Source organism: Gorilla gorilla, chromosome 4 (assembly GCF_029281585.2).
Source record: "Gorilla gorilla gorilla isolate KB3781 chromosome 4, NHGRI_mGorGor1-v2.1_pri, whole genome shotgun sequence".
Classification (NCBI taxonomy): Eukaryota; Metazoa; Chordata; class Mammalia; order Primates; family Hominidae; genus Gorilla; species Gorilla gorilla.
Genome location: NC_073228.2, coordinates 11637302 through 11655046, shown reverse-complemented (window position 1 = coordinate 11655046; position 17745 = coordinate 11637302). Strand labels below are relative to the sequence as shown.

Genomic DNA, 17745 nt, shown 5'->3' with positions numbered 1-17745 from the left:
CTTGCAGTGAGCCGAGATCACGCCACTGCACTCCAGCCTGGGCGACAGAGTGAGACTCCGTCTCAAAAAAAAAAAAAGAAGAAGATCTCATGTGATGCACTTCGTAGCTGCCATTCTTCCTTTCACATTTTTTGGTGGAGAAAATGGTATAAGTTTAAATCCTGAGTTTTACCTGTAAAAGAGGTAAGATTAGTATGTGAGCACCTTAAAATTTGTAGGAAGAAAACAATGTATACCATATTGATGTTGGATTTTTTTCAGCTCTGTTTTAGCAATGACAGTGGCATTGTGATTCAATCTTTTGTCCTGTTTTTCTTTTTTTCTCCCCCTTAGGATGTTCAGGATGTTCAGAACGTTCAGAACATTTTAGAAATGCTGTTGACACTCCTGGACACTTACCGGGACAAGTAAGTGGAAAGCACGATGCAGTCTCTCCCTCACATGCGGCCCCCGGGGGCTTCCTCTGACCCCTGTAATTGGCCGTGACCCACATTTGCGTTGTAACAGCAAGGTCATAAATTGATATGTGGCCCACTTCTCTTCTCAGGTTATTAATGTAGTCGTCTGTTTTTTTTTTTTTTTTTTTTTTTTTTGAGTCAGAGTCTTACTCTGTTGCCCAGGCTGGCGTGCAGTGATGCAACCTTAGCTCGCTACAACTTCTATCTCCTGGTTCAAGTGATTCTCCTGTCTCAGCCTCCCGAGTAGCTGAGATTACAGGCACACCCCACCACGCCCAGCTAATTTTTGTGTGTTGGTTTGTTTGTTTGTTTTTTTGAGATGGAGTCTCACTCTTGTTGCCCAAGCTGGAGTGCAATGGCACGATCTTGGCTCACTGCAGCCTCTGCTTCCCAGGTTCAAGTGATTCTTCTTCCTCAGCCTCCTGAGTAGCTGGGATTACAGGCGCATGCCACCACGCCTGGCTAATTTTTGTATTTTTAGTAGAGATGGGGTTTCACCATGTTGGCCAGGCTGGTCTCGAACTCCTGACCTCAGGTGATCCACCTGTCTTGGCCTCCCAAAGTGCTGGGATTACAGGCATAAGCCACCATGCCTGGCCGTCTGTTTTTTTTTTTTTTTTTAAAGGGAAATAATAGATATCAGCTGCTAAGATTTGGGTTTATCTCCCCCTGATCTTTTTTCCTGTACATTTTTCCCTTACTTGTAAATAGTCACGATACTGCATATGCATGGTGGGCGTTCTGCATTTTTTTAATACTTAGTCAGTTTAAGATAAAAATCAAAGGTAGCTTTATATAATTATCCAAAATCGTTTGCTCCTGCAAATTTATGACCTCTGATACCCTGAGGGGTCAGCAGACAGAATGCAGAACCACTGAAATGTGCCAGTGAGCGATGGGATGCGTGTTGTCTGAGCTGTTCTCTGAGCGGCTCGGGCACTTCCAGTCTTCGTTCACCTCCTTTGTTCACGTCTCTGCTGATGTTGATCCAGCACCTGTGACTTGAGGATCCCCCCCACAAGCTCCCTATCTCCCCACCACTGTGTGTCACATTCTCAGCCCAGGGAGTCCTTTCTTACACCGCCTTCCCAGCCCCCTCCATCAACTCTCCTCTTAAGCTCCTCTTAAGTGTCCTCTTAAGTCCCTCCTGAGTCCCCTCCTGAGTCCCTCCCAAGGCTCCTCCTGAGTCCCTCCTAAGCCTCCCTCTGAGCCCCTCCTGAGGCTCCTCCTGAGTCCCTCCTAAGCCTCCTCCTGAGTCCCTCCTGAGGCTCCTCCTGAGTCCCTCCTGAGGCTCCTCCTGAGTCCCTCCTAAGCCTCCGTCTGAGTCCCTCCTGAGGCTCCTCCTGAGTCCCTCCTAAGCCTCCTCCTAAGTCTCCTCCTGAGGCTCCTCCTGAGTCCCTCCTAAGCCTCCTCCTAAGTCTCCTCCTGAGGCTCCTCCTGAGTCCCTCCTAAGCCTCCTCCTAAGTCTCCTCCTGAGTCCCTCCTAAGGCTCCTCCCGAGTCCCTCCTAAGGCTCCTCCTAAGTCCCTGCTCTGTCCATGTGTCCCTCAGAAAACACAAAACCCAGGCCCGGCAGAGCTGGAGCCAATTCCACACGGGCTGCACGCTCTTCTACTATTTCTTTCTCTTCATGCCTCCTTTCTGTTTCTTTCTGAATATTTTTTCAAATTTATGTCATATTTTAATGTCTAGTAATAAACATCCCTTGCTTTTTTTCACATCCTGGAACGCACTGAGGAGTGTTTGGACTTGCTTTGGTTAGAACAGTTGAGACTACAGAGACAAAACAAGAGGACTTTGCTTCCTTTTTATCTTAGTCACAAGTTCAGGACTGACTGAGATTTTCCAGACGTTAACCTAGATAAGGTCAAACAAATGCCCTGTTGGTAGTTATTTTGAAGGAAGGGGCTAGTCATCAGTGGTTACCGTTTTCTGGCTTCTCCTAAATCCTTGCCGGGATTTCTCTTAACTCTTTGCGGGGCAGGATTCCCGAGGAGGCCTTGTCACCATCCTACCTGACTGTGTGTCTAAAACTGCATGAAGCCATCTGCAGCAGCACAAAGCTACTTAAGTTTTACGAGCTGCCAGCCTTATCTGCCGAGATTGTCTGCAGAATGATTAGACTTCTATCTCTGGTGGTAAGTGGAATCAGCACACAAAGTATCACACCCGGGATAGGTGCGGAATTTCAAGCAGCCTCAATTTGGAAAGGAAACAGACTGATTCCCGGGTGCTGGGATGAGATGGAGCGGTGGTTCCAGCAGTGAACATTTCTTGTGCACCTGCTTGATGCTGGGTTCTGTTCTGGGTGTGGGGGGTGTCAGTGGGCCAGGGTCTGCCCTTCTGCCACCTTGGGCTCTCATGGGAGGGGAGGCAGGGAGTTAATGTGTGGCTATCAGCTGGCCATGGGGAAACCAGAGAGCTGGCGCAGGGGCTGGGGGTCAGGCAACGCCACGCGGAGAAGACGACTTTTCTTTTTTCTTGATTCTGTTGTTTGCAGAGAACTATGGGGACCATTTTCCTCCCAAAAAATACATGTCCAAACATGGTCTTTCCCACCTTCTTTACATTGTAGCTTGAATACAGTAACAAAGGCCATAGCACCGAACATCTGTCCCCCGCTGCATGTCGCGTCCCAGGTCTGACGGCAGGATGACCCGGCTCCTCCGTCCCAAAGAAAGCCACTGTTGTGACTTCTCCCATGAATCGGTTTTTTTTTTGTTTTTTTTTGTTTTTTGTTTTTTAAGACGGGGTCTCACTCTGTCGCCCAGGCTGGAGTGCAGTGGCGCGATCTCGGCTCACTGCAAGCTCCGCCTCCTGGGTTCACGCCATTCTCCTGTCTCAACCTCCCAAGTAGCTGGGACTACAGGCACCTGCCACCACGCCTGGCTAATTTTTGTATTTTTAGTAGAGATGGGGTTTCACCGTGTTAGCCAGGATGGTCTCGATCTCCTGACCTCATGATCTGCCTGCCTCGGCCTCCAAAGTGCTGGGATTACAGGCTTAAACCACCACGCCCGGCCTCCCATGGATCAGTTTTACCTGTCTTCCAGCTTTGACCTTTCTGCCTCCGACTTTCCCCACTCACCCCCATGTCTCTGAGCTCTGTCTGTGTGGTGCAGAGATCGGCAATTTCTTCTTTCCCGTCTCTGTGCAGCTTTCACCCACTTGAGTTCATGAGTTTCAGTTTGAAAGTGATGTAAGATTTAATGTTTAGACTGATCATTTGTTTGTTTTTTTGAGATGGAGTTTTGCTCTTGTTGCCCAGGCTGGAGTGCAGTGGCGCCATCTCAGCTCACTGCAATCTCTGCCTCCTAGGTTCAAGTGATTCTCCTGCCTCAGCCTCCCAAGTGGCTGGGACTACAGGTGTGCACCACCACACCCAGCTAATTTTTGTATTTTTAGTAGAGACGGGGTTTCACCATGTTGGCCAAGCTGGTCTCAAACGCCTGACCTCACGTGATCCACCTGCCTTGGCCTCCCAAAGTGCTGGGATTGCCGATGTGAGCCACTGCACCCAGCACAATTTTTTTTTTTTTTTTTTTGAGACAGAGTTTCACTCTTGTTGCCCAGGCTGTAGTGCAATGGCGTGATCTCGGCTCACCACAACCTCCGCCTCCTGGGTTCAAGTGATTCTCCTGCCTCAGCCTCCCGAGTAGCTGGGATTACAGGCATGTGCCACTAAACCCAGCTAATTCTGTATTTTTAGTCGAGACGGGATTTCTACATGTTGGTCAGGCTGGCCTCGAACTCCTGACCTCAGGTGATTCGCCTGCCTCAGCCTCCCAAAGTGCTAGGATTACAGGCATGAGCTACTGCACCCAGCTGATCATTTTTTTAAATCTTACTTCAAGTTAGAACTGTGACGTTAGTGATAGAAAACAATTAAGTGTATGTTTTAACTTTCTTCCTTTCAGTTTTCTTGTGTTAAAGTACCACAGACACAGTTTAAGAATAAATGTCATTGGTGAGATGATCACGTTCTCCGGAGTGGCTGCTATTTAAACCGCCACAGGCAGCTGCCAACTTCCACATAAACTGTGTTTAAGGAATTTGTCAGTTACTTAGGATTTATTTTCTACAGAAATAACTATCTTAAATGTTGGCTGGGATCTCAGATAAGTTTAATCCATATTATGGACAAAATACTCTCTACCTGTGCCATAAAAGCAAACAAACAAACAAAAAACCTTTGCAATACTAAAATTAAACAAAGCAAAAATACGTGACGCATGTTGAAGAAACTTTTAGGTGGCTGCTGCTGTGAAGGCTCCAGGGTTGACGGACACTTGGAGAACAAGGTGCCCGTGTCAGGCTCCGGAGGTCTGTGCAGCCTCTGAGCGGTCATTCAGTTTGTTGTTATTGGCCATCGCTGCCCAGCCCTGTGCTGCTGGATTGTTCTAGAAGGAGCTGTGCCATTGGGGGGACCTTCAGCAGTGCCTGTTTCGTTTTCTGCCGGCCCCCGCCCCCTGCGTGCTGTGCTCTAGTCACTCCTGTGCCCAGCCCCCTCTGCGGGCTCTCTTTCACAGCAGCACCTGCATCCTGGCCCCTCTTACATGCTTTGAAAGCTCCTGCCTGTATCTTCCCGCCCTGGCCCTTCCCAGGTATAGTGATGCTGTGTTCCCCTGCCTGCTGTGAGCTTTTCCTCTCTCCCACTCTCGGGCAGCCCCGCCCAGCAGCAGCCCTGTCCACTTGCCCAGCTGCCTCGAGGCGTGGGCCTCTCGGTGCTTCCAGTGAGCACCTGAGCGTATCCAGGTTCTGTGGCTCCTGACACTTGCACGATGTGCGGGGCTGTGCTTAAAAAAAAAGATCACACACTTGGCTGGGTGTAGTAGCTCACACCTGTAATCCCAGCACTTTGGAAGGCCAAAGCAGGCAGATAACCAGAGGTTAGGAGTTCGAGACCAGCCTGGCCAACATGGTGAAACCCTGTCTCTACTAAAAAATACAAAAATTAGCCAGGTATGGTGGCATGCACTTGTAATCCCAGCTACTTGGGAGGCTGAAGCAGGAGGATCACTTGAACCCAGGAGGTGGAGGTTGCAGTGAGCCAAGATCGCGCCACTGTACTCCAGCCTGGGTTACAGAGTGAGACTCTGTCTCAAAAAAAAAGAAAAAGAAAAGAAAAAGACCACACATTAATCCAGGACTGTGGGGCTCCTCCCAGGAGGAGGTGGCCCTGACCCCTGACCTGTACGCTTCCTGGGAAATGTGCTTCTGGGGAGGACAGGGAGGAGGAAGGAGAGGGAGGAAGAGGAAGGCAAGGGAGAGAAGGGAGGCATTACAGGAGGCTTTGAGCCCAGGGGAAGAGGGGTTTTCCCTCTGGTCTGGTGGGTCTGGCATGGAGGCAGGGGAAGGGCATGATGGGAGCACAGTGGGAAGGGGACCCAGGTTTACCTCCGGGTCAGGAGCCTGGCTGTCTCCTGTGTCTAAGGAACAGGCCCGGGAGTCTGCAGGGTCCCTCTCTGGGGCGTGCTTTTCCCCCTCAGTCTCCTGGGCACAGCCTGGGGACCTGCTCATTGGCAGGACAGAGGCTGCCTGGGCTTTCGGGGGAGCACACAGATGCTGTTCCCTCCCTCCCTCTTTTCTCCCGTATCTCCCACGTTCAGGGTGAACCCAGAAAACCCTGGGGAATGGAAGTGCTTTGGGAATGTGGGCTTCTGCCAAGGCCTGTGGTCCCTCCATCGTAGCCACTCCTTGAGCAGCCTGTGCCAGCAGGGAGGAGAGGAGGGGGTGCAGCGTCTCGCCGGGAACCTGAGTCCACAGCCGAGGATGACTGACCCTCCCTCTTGTGTGACAACAGGATTCTGCAGGACAGGGAGATGAAACTGGAAATAATTCAGTCCAAACAGTCGTCCAAGGGACCCTTGCTGCTACGAAAAGGTGGCTCCGAGAAGTTTTTACAAAGAACATGCTCACATATTCAGGTGCCTCATTCACATACGTTGAGGAAATTGAGGTAAGCATTTGGCCGAAGGCTTCTGGGTAGGGATGTGACTGATCGTGATTCCTCATGGCCTCAAATCATGGGGTACAGGCTGCTGGCCAGGGGCAGTTGTTGGCCTTCACCTGAGCCTCGGTTCTTCATCTACAAAATGGTGTTGCTCCTGTCTACCTGGCAGGGTGACTCTGAGGCAGACAGATGCCGGGTGCAAAGTGCTGCTGCACTGCCTCGTGTCCCCTGGCCGGGCACAGTCCCTGTGGTGATGGAGGTGTGGAGGTGATGGTGATGGTTGGTGATGGTGCAGGTACTGGAGGTGATGGTGGTGAAGGTGATGGTGATGGTGGACGTAATGGAGGTGATGGTGGTGATGGTGGTCATGGAGGTGGTGGAGGTGATGGTGGTGGTGGAGGGGATGGAGGTGATGGTGGTGGTGGTGGAGGTGATGGTGATTGTGGTGGAGGTGATGATGGTGATGGTGATGGTTGTGGAGGTGATGGTGGAGGTAATGGAGGTGATGGTGGTGGTGAAGGGGATGGTGGTGATGGAGGTGGTGGTGGAGGTGACAATGGTGATGCTGGTGGTGGAGGTGGTGGAGGTACTGGAGGTGATGGTGGTGGTGAAGGTGATGGTGGAGGTACTGGAGGTGATGGTGGTGGTGGAGGTGATGGTGGAGGTAATGGAGGTGATGGTGGTGGTGGTGGTGGTGGTGGTACTGGAGGTGATGGTGGTCGTGGAGGTGGTGGTGGAGGTGATGGTGGTGGTGAAGGGGATGGTGGTGGTGGAGGTGACAGTGGTGATGCTGGTGGTGGAGGTGGTGGAGGTACTGGAGGTGATGGTGGTGGTGAAGGTGATGGTGGAGGTACTGGAGGTGATGGTGGTGGTGAAGGTGATGGTGGAGGTACTGGAGGTGATGGTGGTGGTGGAGGTGATGGTGGAGGTAATGGAGGTGATGGTGATGGTGGAGGTGGTGGTGGAGGTGATGGTGGTGGTGAAGGGGATGGTGGTGGTGGAGGTGACAGTGGTGATGCTGGTGGTGGAGGTGGTGGAGGTACTGGAGGTCATGGTGGTGGTGGAGGTGATAGTGGTGAAGGTGATGGAGGTGGTGGAGGTTATGGAGATAATGGTGGTGGTGGAGGTGATAGATATTTGAACATGCCTGACCTAAGAAAAGTTCATTTGCATTTTTGGCTGGGCACTATGGCTGATGCCTGTAACCCCAACTCTTTAGGAAGCCTAGGTGGAAGGGTGGCTTGAAACCAGGAGGTCAGGGCTGCAGTGAGCTATGACTGTGCCACTGCACTCCAACCCAGGTGACGGAGCGAGACCCTGTCTCTTAAAATATTTTTTTTACAGTGCATTTTCATGTGTTTCAACCTCCTAGTGTCCCTGCCAAAAATATTTTAATCTGAATCAAATCATGGGGAAATTATGAGACAAATCAGGTCAAAAGACAGTTTACAAAACAGTTGGCCTGAACTTTTCAAAACTGTCAACATGTTAAAAGAAAAAAGAAAAAAATGACCAGGGAACTCTTCTAGAAAAGAGATGTGATAAGTAAATGCAGAAAAGAGACGTGATAAGTAAGTACAGCGTGTGTCCTAGGAGGATCTAGGATCCAGTCAGGACAGGAGCTGGAGCACGAGAGGAACGGGGGTGGAGACCACTTCCTGGGGGCAGAGTGTCCTCCTCTCCACGTTGCACGTCCTGAGTGGGAAACCTGCACTAGAGTTGCACAGGGAAGGGCTAGGGTCTTAGGAGACCCTGCGCAGGTATGTAGTGGCAAGGTGCCATGATGCCTGCAACTTACTTTCCAACGGTTTGGGAGAGAAAATGCTCATTTATGCAGAGTCCGAAGAGGGAGCACAGAGAGAGGAAGAGTGAAAGCAGCTGTGTGAAGCGTGAATAGCACAGGACTGGAGTTGAATGAATGTGGGTGGTGGTGTGCTATTCTTGCGACCTTTTTGAAAGTTCAAAAATTTTCAAAGTATAACATTAGAGATAAGTCCTTTCAGAATAAAAAGCCAGTTGTGCAGTAGGAGGACCAGTAGTGGCCCCTGGTTGGGTCTCTGATTCTAGAAAGCCAACCTGGGCTGCTGTGACCGGCCACTAGCATGGCTGACTGTTGATGAAGGTTGGGGAGAGCCCTGGCGTTCGCAGAGTCTCGCGCTCTCTGTATTGCCGTAATGCTCTGTCTTTCTCCTTTCATGGGAGTGTGCCGTGGCATTTAGTCGTGAGAGTGGGTGTGACCTGTGTGCGGGTTTTGCAGGTCTGGAGGCGGCTGGTGGAAATCCAATTCCCCGCGGAGCATGGCTGGAAGGAGTCGTTGCTGGGAGACATGGAATGGAGGCTCACAAAGGTACCAAAAGTTCGGGGGCAGTCTTTTCAGGGCGTGAAGGCAAGCTGGAGAACCCCAGACCATTAGCGACAGCCAAGAGATCTCAGCAGTGCCTCTCTGTGGGCAGGGATGGGGTGAATCACAGCTCCGTGTTTCTGTTTCTGATCCAGCCCTTATAGTCTGTCCCTAGAAGAGCGCTTCGGAGTCTTACTGAGAGGACAGAGAAGAACAAGGGCCCAGGATCTCACCACCATGGGGGTGCGAGATTTTTCCTGACCCCTTCGTTGGACTTGCGACAGGGATGCTGTGTTTACTTGGCCCGCCGTGCTCAACCCCTTGTGGGAGGGAGCACGTGAGTGAGTGTGGCATCTGGCCAGCTGCTTTGGGAGCTGGCAGGAGCAAGCTCCGTGCAGGCCCTGCAGCAGTGCCCAGATTGAGGTGCCTGCAACCCCCGAAGCTCTAGAGGGCATGTTACAGTGCTCTCTTAGCTCCGCCGTCTATGGATAGTAGTGTGTTATCAGCTCAGTGGGCCCCTTGCCTTGTTGCCTAGGGTGGCTGCCCTCTGCCAGGGCCAATGTGACAGCCTCTTTTAGGTACCCACACTCGGTGGGTCCCAAGCTCTTGTCCAGCATCCAAGAAGAATGAGGTCACCCGGACACTTGAAGGATGGTGAAGGTGGAGAATTTTATTAAGCAATGGAAATGGCTCTCCATGGAGAGGGGAGCTGGAGAGGGGATGGGTCAGGTGGGGAATCTTCCTCTGGTCCAGGTGTCTGGCTGGCTCTTCCCTGAAGTCAGGACGTCTTTCCGAAGTTAAACCGTCTCTCCTTGAAAGTCCAGCCATCCTCTGAAGTCAAGTCACCTGTTTCCAGTCAAGCTACTTCTCTCTCACTACCAAGTCTGGGGTCTTTATAGGCACAAGATAAGGGGCAGGGTGGGCCCTAGGTAGTTTTGGAAAAAGCAACATTCTATTGGTAAAAAGACATTACTCCGAAAGAACCAGTGGGGAGAGAGTAGGCACATGGGGATAGAGGTTCTCACTTTGGGCCATGGGTTTCAGGCTTTTCGGCTCGAAGGTGGAGTTTTGCCAGGGACCCGCCCCTGTCTGTGTAGGATTTCTCTGCCTCCTGCCTCCATCAATGGGGCCCCAGGCACAGGAGGGGCCAGGCCTGCCCATAGGCAGGAAGTCTAAGTGGCCTCTTGGTGACAGGAACCTCATGACACACAAGTGGAGAACACACAGACATGCCCCTCATGCTGAATTAAGGCCTGAGGCTCGAGGAAAATTAGTTTTTATGTGATATGAGAGTTTTATATGTAACTTTTTTTTTTTTTGAGACGGGGTCTCGCTCTATCGCCCAGGCTGGAGTGCAGTGGCGGGATCGCAGCTCACTGCAAACTCCGCCTCCCGGGTTCACGCCATTCTCCTGCCTCAGCCTCCCAAGTAGCTGGGACTACAGGTGCCCGCCACCACGCCCAGCTATATTTTTGTATTTTTTGTAGAGACGAGGTTTCACCGTGTTAGCCAGGATGGTCTTGATCCCCTGACCTCGTGATCCACCTGCCTCAGCCTCCCAAAGTGCTGGGATTACAGGTGTGAGCCACCGTGCCTGGCCTATATGTAACTGTTAAATGGATCTTTAAAGGGAAAAGTCAGAAACAAGGAAAAATGACCTATTTGTCATAACTTACCTGTTTTTGCAAGCGAGGTGCTTTTTCTGCAGAGTGGGAAAAGAGACTCTTTTAAATTTTAGCCTTTGGTCTACTGGTGGGGGGCAGGGACGACATGCTTTGTGTGGGCCAGGAGAAGCTTAAAATTGGGGGAAACGGTAAAACAGTGGGAAAGTAAAAATGATGAAAGAATTTTCATCCCATAGAGCACTGGAGCACTGCATCCGAAAGCTCTGAAACCACCCCCCTTTGATTTTTGCAGGAGGAACCCCTCTCCCAGATCACTGCCTACTGCAATAGTTGCTGGGACGCCAAAGGCTTAGAGGACAGTGTGGCCAAGACCTTCGAGAAATGCATCATTGAAGCCGTGAGCTCAGCCTGCCAGGTGAACAATCTCTCCTCCTGGGAAACGGATTCGGGCTCACAGCTGTGTTCTGCCATGACCCAGCTAAGGGCTATGAAGCACCCGCTGGGTCTCAGCTCCTCCGCTAACTCAGAGATTGGGAAGTGGGCGCCCTCCTCCCTCGCCAAGGGCAATGGCGCTGAAATCTAGTTCTCTCCAGATTCCTTGGTGTGCTGCACAGTCCCTGCTGCTCGCACCATCCTGCATGTGTTCCATATGGAATCACGGCCGTGCGTGTGTGGCACAAGTCACACGGGCTTGCAGGCCGTTCCTCAGATGGCCCTGTCATCACTGTGGCTGCTGGTTTGATTGATTGTTAACACTTGCTCAGTAGGTGTGCGAGAAGAGACTCCAAAGGTTGACAGAACATTTATGGAAGCAAAATGTGTGAAATGGAAAATTGTATCAATTTATTTAGCTCTTTTTGGCAAAGGGGAAGAGATTGTGCCCCCCTGTCTCCCAGGAACAGTCTCGCAGGCAATGCCACACGAGGAAGCTCCCTGCTGGCCACGGCTGCCCTCCTCACATTTCCTAATTGGACACTTAACCCCTGCACAAGCACAGCCTTGCGGCCACAGGGGAAATCCAGAAACATTGAGGTCATTGAATTCCGGGGACCAAGGGGTTCTAATTTTTTAAGTGACTGATACCTTTGATAAGGTTTTCCTTTCCCTTTTTCGTTAACTCTTTGTTGAGATATTGTTCGTATGCCATACGGTACATTCGTCAAAAGTTCCAGTTCAGCAGGTTTTGGGGTAGTCACAGATATGTACAGTCATCACGACAGTTAATGACAGAGCATTTTCATCACTTCAAAGAGAAACCCGGCCCCTTTAGCCATCATCCTCCTCCCCTCTAGTCACCCACTCCCCTCTGCAGGCATAAACAATTGCTGAACATAAACAACTGCTTCTGTGGCTTTCTCTGTTCTGACTGTCGTATGAATGGAATCATATCATATGTGGCCTTTTGGGTATGGCTTATTTCACTGAGCATAATGTTTTTTTGTTGGTGGTGGTGGTGGTGGTTTGTTGTTTTTGAGACAGAGTTTCACTCTTTTTGCCCAGGCTGGAGTGCAATGGTGCGATCCTGGCTCACCGCAACCGCTGCTTCCCGGGTTCAAGTGATTCTCCTGCCTCAGCCTCCCAAGTGCTGGAATTACAGCTACTTTTTGTTTAAAGAGTCTTTTAATTGTTTAAAGAACAATGTGCCGCCACACTCGGTTCCTTTTGTATTTTTAGAAGAGACAGGGTTTCTCCATGTTGGTCAGGCTGGTCTCGAACTCCCGACCTCAGGTGATCCACCCACCTTGGCCTCCCGAAGTGCCGAGATTACAGGTGTGAGCCACCGCGCCCGGCCGAGCATAATGTTTTAAAAGACCGCCCAGGCTGGACACGGTTGCTCACGCCTGTAATCACGGCACTTTGGGAGCCCAGGAGTTCAAGACAAGCCTGGGTAACAGAGTAAGACCCTGTCTCTATAAAAACTAAAAAATAAACAAAAAAAATTAGCCAGGCATGGCCGGGCACACCTGTGGTCCCAGCTACTTGGGAGGCTGAGGTGGGAGGCTCCCTTGGGCCCAGAAGGTCAAGGCAGCAGTGAGCCATGGTCACACCACTGCACTTCAACCTGGGGGACAGAGCAAGACCCTGTCTCAAAAAGCAATAACAACAAAAGTCCATCCATATTGTAGCATGTGTCAGTTTACGTTAAGTATTCCTTACCCAAAATGCTTGAGACCAGAAGTGTTTTGGATTTCAGATGTTTTCAAATTTTGGAATATGTGCATTTACATAATGAGATGTCTTCCAGATGGGACCCAGAGTCTAACCACAAAATTCACTTGTTTCATATACATCTTATACACATAGCCTGAAGGTAATTTTATACAATATTTTTAACAATTTTGTGCATGAGACAAAGTTTGTGTTAGGTATTTGTATGTTGAATTTTTCACTTGTGGCATCATTATACTCAAAAAGTTTGGATTTTGTAGTATTTTGGATTTTGGGATTAGGAATGCTCAACCTATATTTCATTTTTTTCCGTGGCCAAATATTCCCCGTTTATCCATGTGTCCATTGACGGCCATCTAGGTTGCTTCTTCGGCTATTATAAATCTGCTGATACAAACATTAGTGTACATGTTTATGTGTGGGTGTATGTCTTCATTTCTCCTGGGTGTATACCTCGATGTGGAATTGCTGAATCATATGGTAACTCCATGTTTAATTGTTTAAAGAACTGTCGGGCCGAGTCCCACAGCAGCTGAACCATTTTCAACCCCTCCAGCAGCATAGGAGGCTTCCAGGTTCTCCACATCCTCACTAACATGTGTTATCTAACTTTTTGATTCTAGCCATCCTGGTGGGTGTGAAGTGGTATCTCCTTGTGGTTTTCGTTTGTTTTTTGAGATGGAGTCTTGCCCTGTCACCCAGGCTGGAGTGCAGTGGCGTGATCTTGGCTCACTGCGACACCTCCACCTCCTGGGTTCAAGCAATTCTCCTGCCTCAGTCTCTCGAGTAGCTGGGACTACAGGCATGTGCCACCATGCCCAGCTAATTTTTGTATTTTTGGTAGAGACGGGGTTTTGCCATGTGGGCCATATGGTCTCGATCTCTTGACCTCATGATCCACATGCCTCGGCCTCCCAAAGTGCTGGGATTACAGGCGTGAGCCACTGTGCCCGGCCTCATTGTGGTTTTTAACTGCATTTCTCTGATAACTAATGATATCAAGCATCTTTTCATATGCTTATTGGATTTGTCTGTATCTTCTTTGGAGAAATGTTTATTGAGATATTTTGCCCCTCATCCCCCCCACCTTTTTTTTTTTTTTTTGAGAAGAGGTCTCGCTTTGTCACCTAGGCTGGAATACAATGGCACGATCGCAGCTCACTACAGCCTCAACCTCCTGGGCTGAAGTGGTCCTCCCACTTTAGCCTCCCAAGTAGCAGGGACTACAGGCATGTGCCACCATGTTCAGCTAATTAAAAAAAAAATTTCTGTGGGCCGGGCATGGTGGCTCATGCCTGTAGACCATCCTGGCTAACACGGTGAAACCCTGTCTCTACTAAAAATACAAAAAATTAGCTGGGCATGGTGGCATGCGCCTGTAGTCCCAGCTGCTTGGGAGGCTGAGGCCAGAGAATCACTTGAACCCATGAGGTGGAGGTTGCAGTGAGCTGAGATTGTGCCACTGCACTCCGGCCTGGGCGACAGAGCGAGACTCTGTCTCAAAAAAAAAAATTTTTTTTTCATAGAGACAGGGTCTTGAGATGTTGCCCAGGCTGGTCTTGAACTCCTGGACTCACATGAACCTCCCTCCTTGGCCTTCCAAAGTGTTGGGATTGAAGGCATGAGCCACCGCACCTGGCCTCTTTTGCTCATTTTTAAATTGGGTTGTCTTTTTATTATAGAGTTGGGAGTCTTTATTCTATATACAAGTCACTTGTCAGACATATGATTGCAAGTATTTTCTCCCATTCTATGTGTTGTTTTTTCACATTCTTGTTGGTTTCTTTTGAAGCACAGAAGTCTTTAATTTTGAAGAAGTTAGCATATCTGTTTTTTCTTTTGTTGCTTGTACTTTTGGTGTCAAAGAATCCTTTGCCAAATCCTAGGTGATGAAGATTTACTCCTATGTTTATTTATCTCTAAATGTTTTATAGTTTTAGCTCTTACATGTAGGCCTTTGATCCATTTTGAGTTCCTTTTTATATATGGTGTATATGGTGTGAGGTAAGGGTTCTGTTTCATTCTCTTGCATGTGAACATCCAGTTGTCCCAGCATTTGTTGAAAGGACTCTACGTTCCCCGTTGAGTGATGTTGGCACTCTTGTCAAAAATCTGTTGACGATACATATATGGATTTATTTCTAGATTTTCAATTCTATGTGTTGATCTACTTGCCTATCCTTGTGTCAGTACCACACTGTTTGGACTACCATTGCTTTCTAGTAAGTTTTGAAATTGGGATGTGTGAGTCCTCCTACTTTGTTCTTATTTTTCAAGATTGTTTTGGCTATTTTGGGTCCCTTGCAATTTCATAAGAATTTTAGAATCAGTATGTCAGTTTCCACTGACAAGGAAGTCAGCTGGGATTCTGGTAGGGCTGGTATTCAATGTATAGATCAGTTTGGAGAGCATTGCCATCTTAACAAGGTTAAGTTGGATTTCTTTCATTCAATTAGATTTTTTTTTTTTTCCCTGTTAGACAGAGTCTCGCCCTGTTGCCCAAGCTGGAGTGCCCAAGTAGCTGGGACTACAGGTGTCCACCACCATGCCTGGCTAATTTTTGTATTTTTAGTAGTTTCACCATATTGGTCAGGGTGGTCTCGAACTCCTGACCTCAGATGATCAACCCGCCTTGGCCTCCCAGAGTCCTGGGATTACAGGCATGAGCCACCATTCCTGGCCAATTTCTTTTAACAATGTTTTGTATTTTTCATAGTTTAAATTTTGCACTTCTTTTGTTAAATTTCTAAGTACTTTTTTTTTGGGGGGGGGGTGCTATTGTAATTGGAATTGTTTTCTGAATTCTGTTTCCAGATTGTTCCTTGCTGGTGTCTAGACACACAGTGCTCCATGCGTCTTGTATCCTGCAACATTGCTGAGCTCATTTGGTAGCTCAAATTGTGTGTGCGTGTGTGTGTGTGCATGAGAGAGAGAATTAAATTTTCTATACATAAGATCATATCATCTGTGAATAGAGTTTCACTTCTTCCAATCTGGATGCCTTTTATTTCTTTCTCTTGCATAACTGCCCTGGCTAGAACCTCCAGTACAATGTTGAATGAAAGTGTTGAAAGTGGACATCTTTGTCTTGTTCTGATCTTAAGAGAAGGTTTCAGTCTTTTGCCACCAGGTGTGATGTCAGCGTGAGCTTTTCATAGATGCCCTTTATCAGTTTGTGGAAGTTCCTTTTTGTTCCTCATTTGTTGAATGCTTTTTTTTCTTTAATCATAGAAGAGAGTTGGATTTTGTCAAATGCTTTTCCCGTATCTACTGAAATGATCATGCGATATTTTCCTAATGTTATTAACTGATATTTGATGTTAAATCAACCTTTCATCCCTGAGATAAATTACACTTGATCGTGATGTATAGTTCCTTTAACATGTGGCTGGATAAGGTTTTCTTTTATTCTTTTAAATGTCAGAAAGTATCTATTATAAATTAACCTTGTGGTTTTTACTAATTACTGAAATGTTTTACAGAAACTTTGAACCTAACAAAGAAAAATATTGTTTCTCGGAGGAGAATTAAAAAGAGAATTAAAATGTATATGTTGTTTGTAGGCAGCTTTTTAAAAGAATTACGGTTTAGGAACATAAAGTATATGCTATATTAAGGGTTTATTCATTTTTGGTATTTTTCATGATATGAAAGTCCAAAAAAAAAAACGTAGAAACTGGCAGCCAGAAGGAAGGAGGGTGACTGGTTATGTTGGTGTGTGTTTGTGCGTGTGTCTTCACATCTCTGGTGCTGTACACTTAAGGAGGCAGTATACAAGGAAATGAAAATTTTCGAAGAAATGTAAAGTGTTTTACTATTTTGCTCTTTTTGTGGCCTTATAAAACAAGTTACAGTAGATTTCAGAAATGCTATCGAGTAGGTAATTTGCTTTTGTTATTTCAAAACAAACTAATGAAAAACTTCTAAATGTCCCTCCTTTATTAATTTTCTTGTAGTCTCAGACCAGTATCCTCCAGGGGTTCTCTTACTGTGATTTGCGGAAATTTGGCATCGTCTTGTCTGCTGTGATCACTAAGTCCTGGCCTAGGACCGCGGACAACTTCGATGACATTTTAAAGCATCTGCTCACATTGGCAGATGTCAAGCACGTCTTCAGATTGTGTGGTATGTTTGCGGGAGTGCTGGGAACATCAGCTCAGGCAAGGTGGTGTCTTCCTGACTCTGGGAAAGGTGGGAGGCAGAAGATTTGACATGATGATACTGAATTGGGATGGGCTGATGTTTGACAAAGGCTGCAGTTTGGACAGAGAGACCCTGGAAGGCTCAGAGTGTCTTGCGTTGTAAATAATAACTAATGCTAACAGCCACTATTCACTGAATGCTTGCTGTACCCTAGCGACTGTGCTGGGTCGCAAGGGAAGTGCCCTTGAAACAACCCTTCTGAAAGTCCCCTTTAAGGCCCCCAGTTTTCAGATCAGGAAACAAATGAAGAAGGCAATGCGACTTACCTAAGGTCTCAAAGATTATAAGTAGTAAAAACTAAAATCCAGACCCAGGTATGTCTTATTTGGAGATCAATATAGAATGTCCAAGCCAACATTGATGACCTCAGCAGAAAGGGAAGTACTGTGCTGTCTGATTTCCCACCCAGCCCCCTGCGCCCCAAGTGTTTTGTGGTCAAGGAGGGAGAGAGAGAGACATTCCATCCTAAAAACGTTAGAGTCCAGTTGGCGTGTGAGACCTTAGATTCATATCTTTCAGTGAGAAGGCGCTGGATGTGGAACAGCCAAAATCAATGCTGAGCTTCCTACACATCAGGGAAGCTGTGGGGATCAAATAACTGAATTAATATGGGAGTGCACAAGTAAAAGCTACTCTCTTGAAAAGATCATTTTTGTGTTATTTGTATTTATTTATTTATTTATTTATTTATTTATTTTGGAGATGGAGTCTCGCGCTCTCACCCAGGCTGGAGTGCAGTGCTGTGATGTCAGCTCACTGCAACCTCTGCCTCCCGGGTTCAAGTGATTCTCCTGCCTCAGCCTCCCAAGTAGCTGGGATTACAGATGTGAGCCACTGTGCCCGGCAGTTTATTTAATTTTAAAACAAGGTCTTCTCTGTTGCACAAGTTAGCATGTAGTAGAGTGATGCCATCATCGCTCACCGTAAGCGCTGACCTCCCGGGCTCACGTGATCCTCCTGCCTCAGCCTCCCAAGTGGCTGGCACTCCAGGCGTGCA

At 48.1% G+C, this 17745-nt stretch overlaps 1 protein-coding gene across 13 annotated transcripts in view; it reads left to right on the top strand.

The window, feature by feature from the left end:
- The window catches only part of RNF213 (ring finger protein 213), a 139352-nt gene that overhangs the window by 52700 nt on the left and 68907 nt on the right, over nucleotides 1-17745 (top strand). For all 13 annotated transcript variants that reach the window (XM_063706018.1, XM_063706017.1, XM_055389513.2 and 10 more), the window contains 6 exons: nucleotides 334-407; nucleotides 2442-2595; nucleotides 6261-6416; nucleotides 8668-8757; nucleotides 10669-10791; nucleotides 16502-16670. In XM_063706018.1, the coding sequence (XP_063562088.1) occupies nucleotides 334-407; nucleotides 2442-2595; nucleotides 6261-6416; nucleotides 8668-8757; nucleotides 10669-10791; nucleotides 16502-16670 (766 nt within the window). The remainder of the gene's footprint in view (nucleotides 1-333; nucleotides 408-2441; nucleotides 2596-6260; nucleotides 6417-8667; nucleotides 8758-10668; nucleotides 10792-16501; nucleotides 16671-17745) is intronic.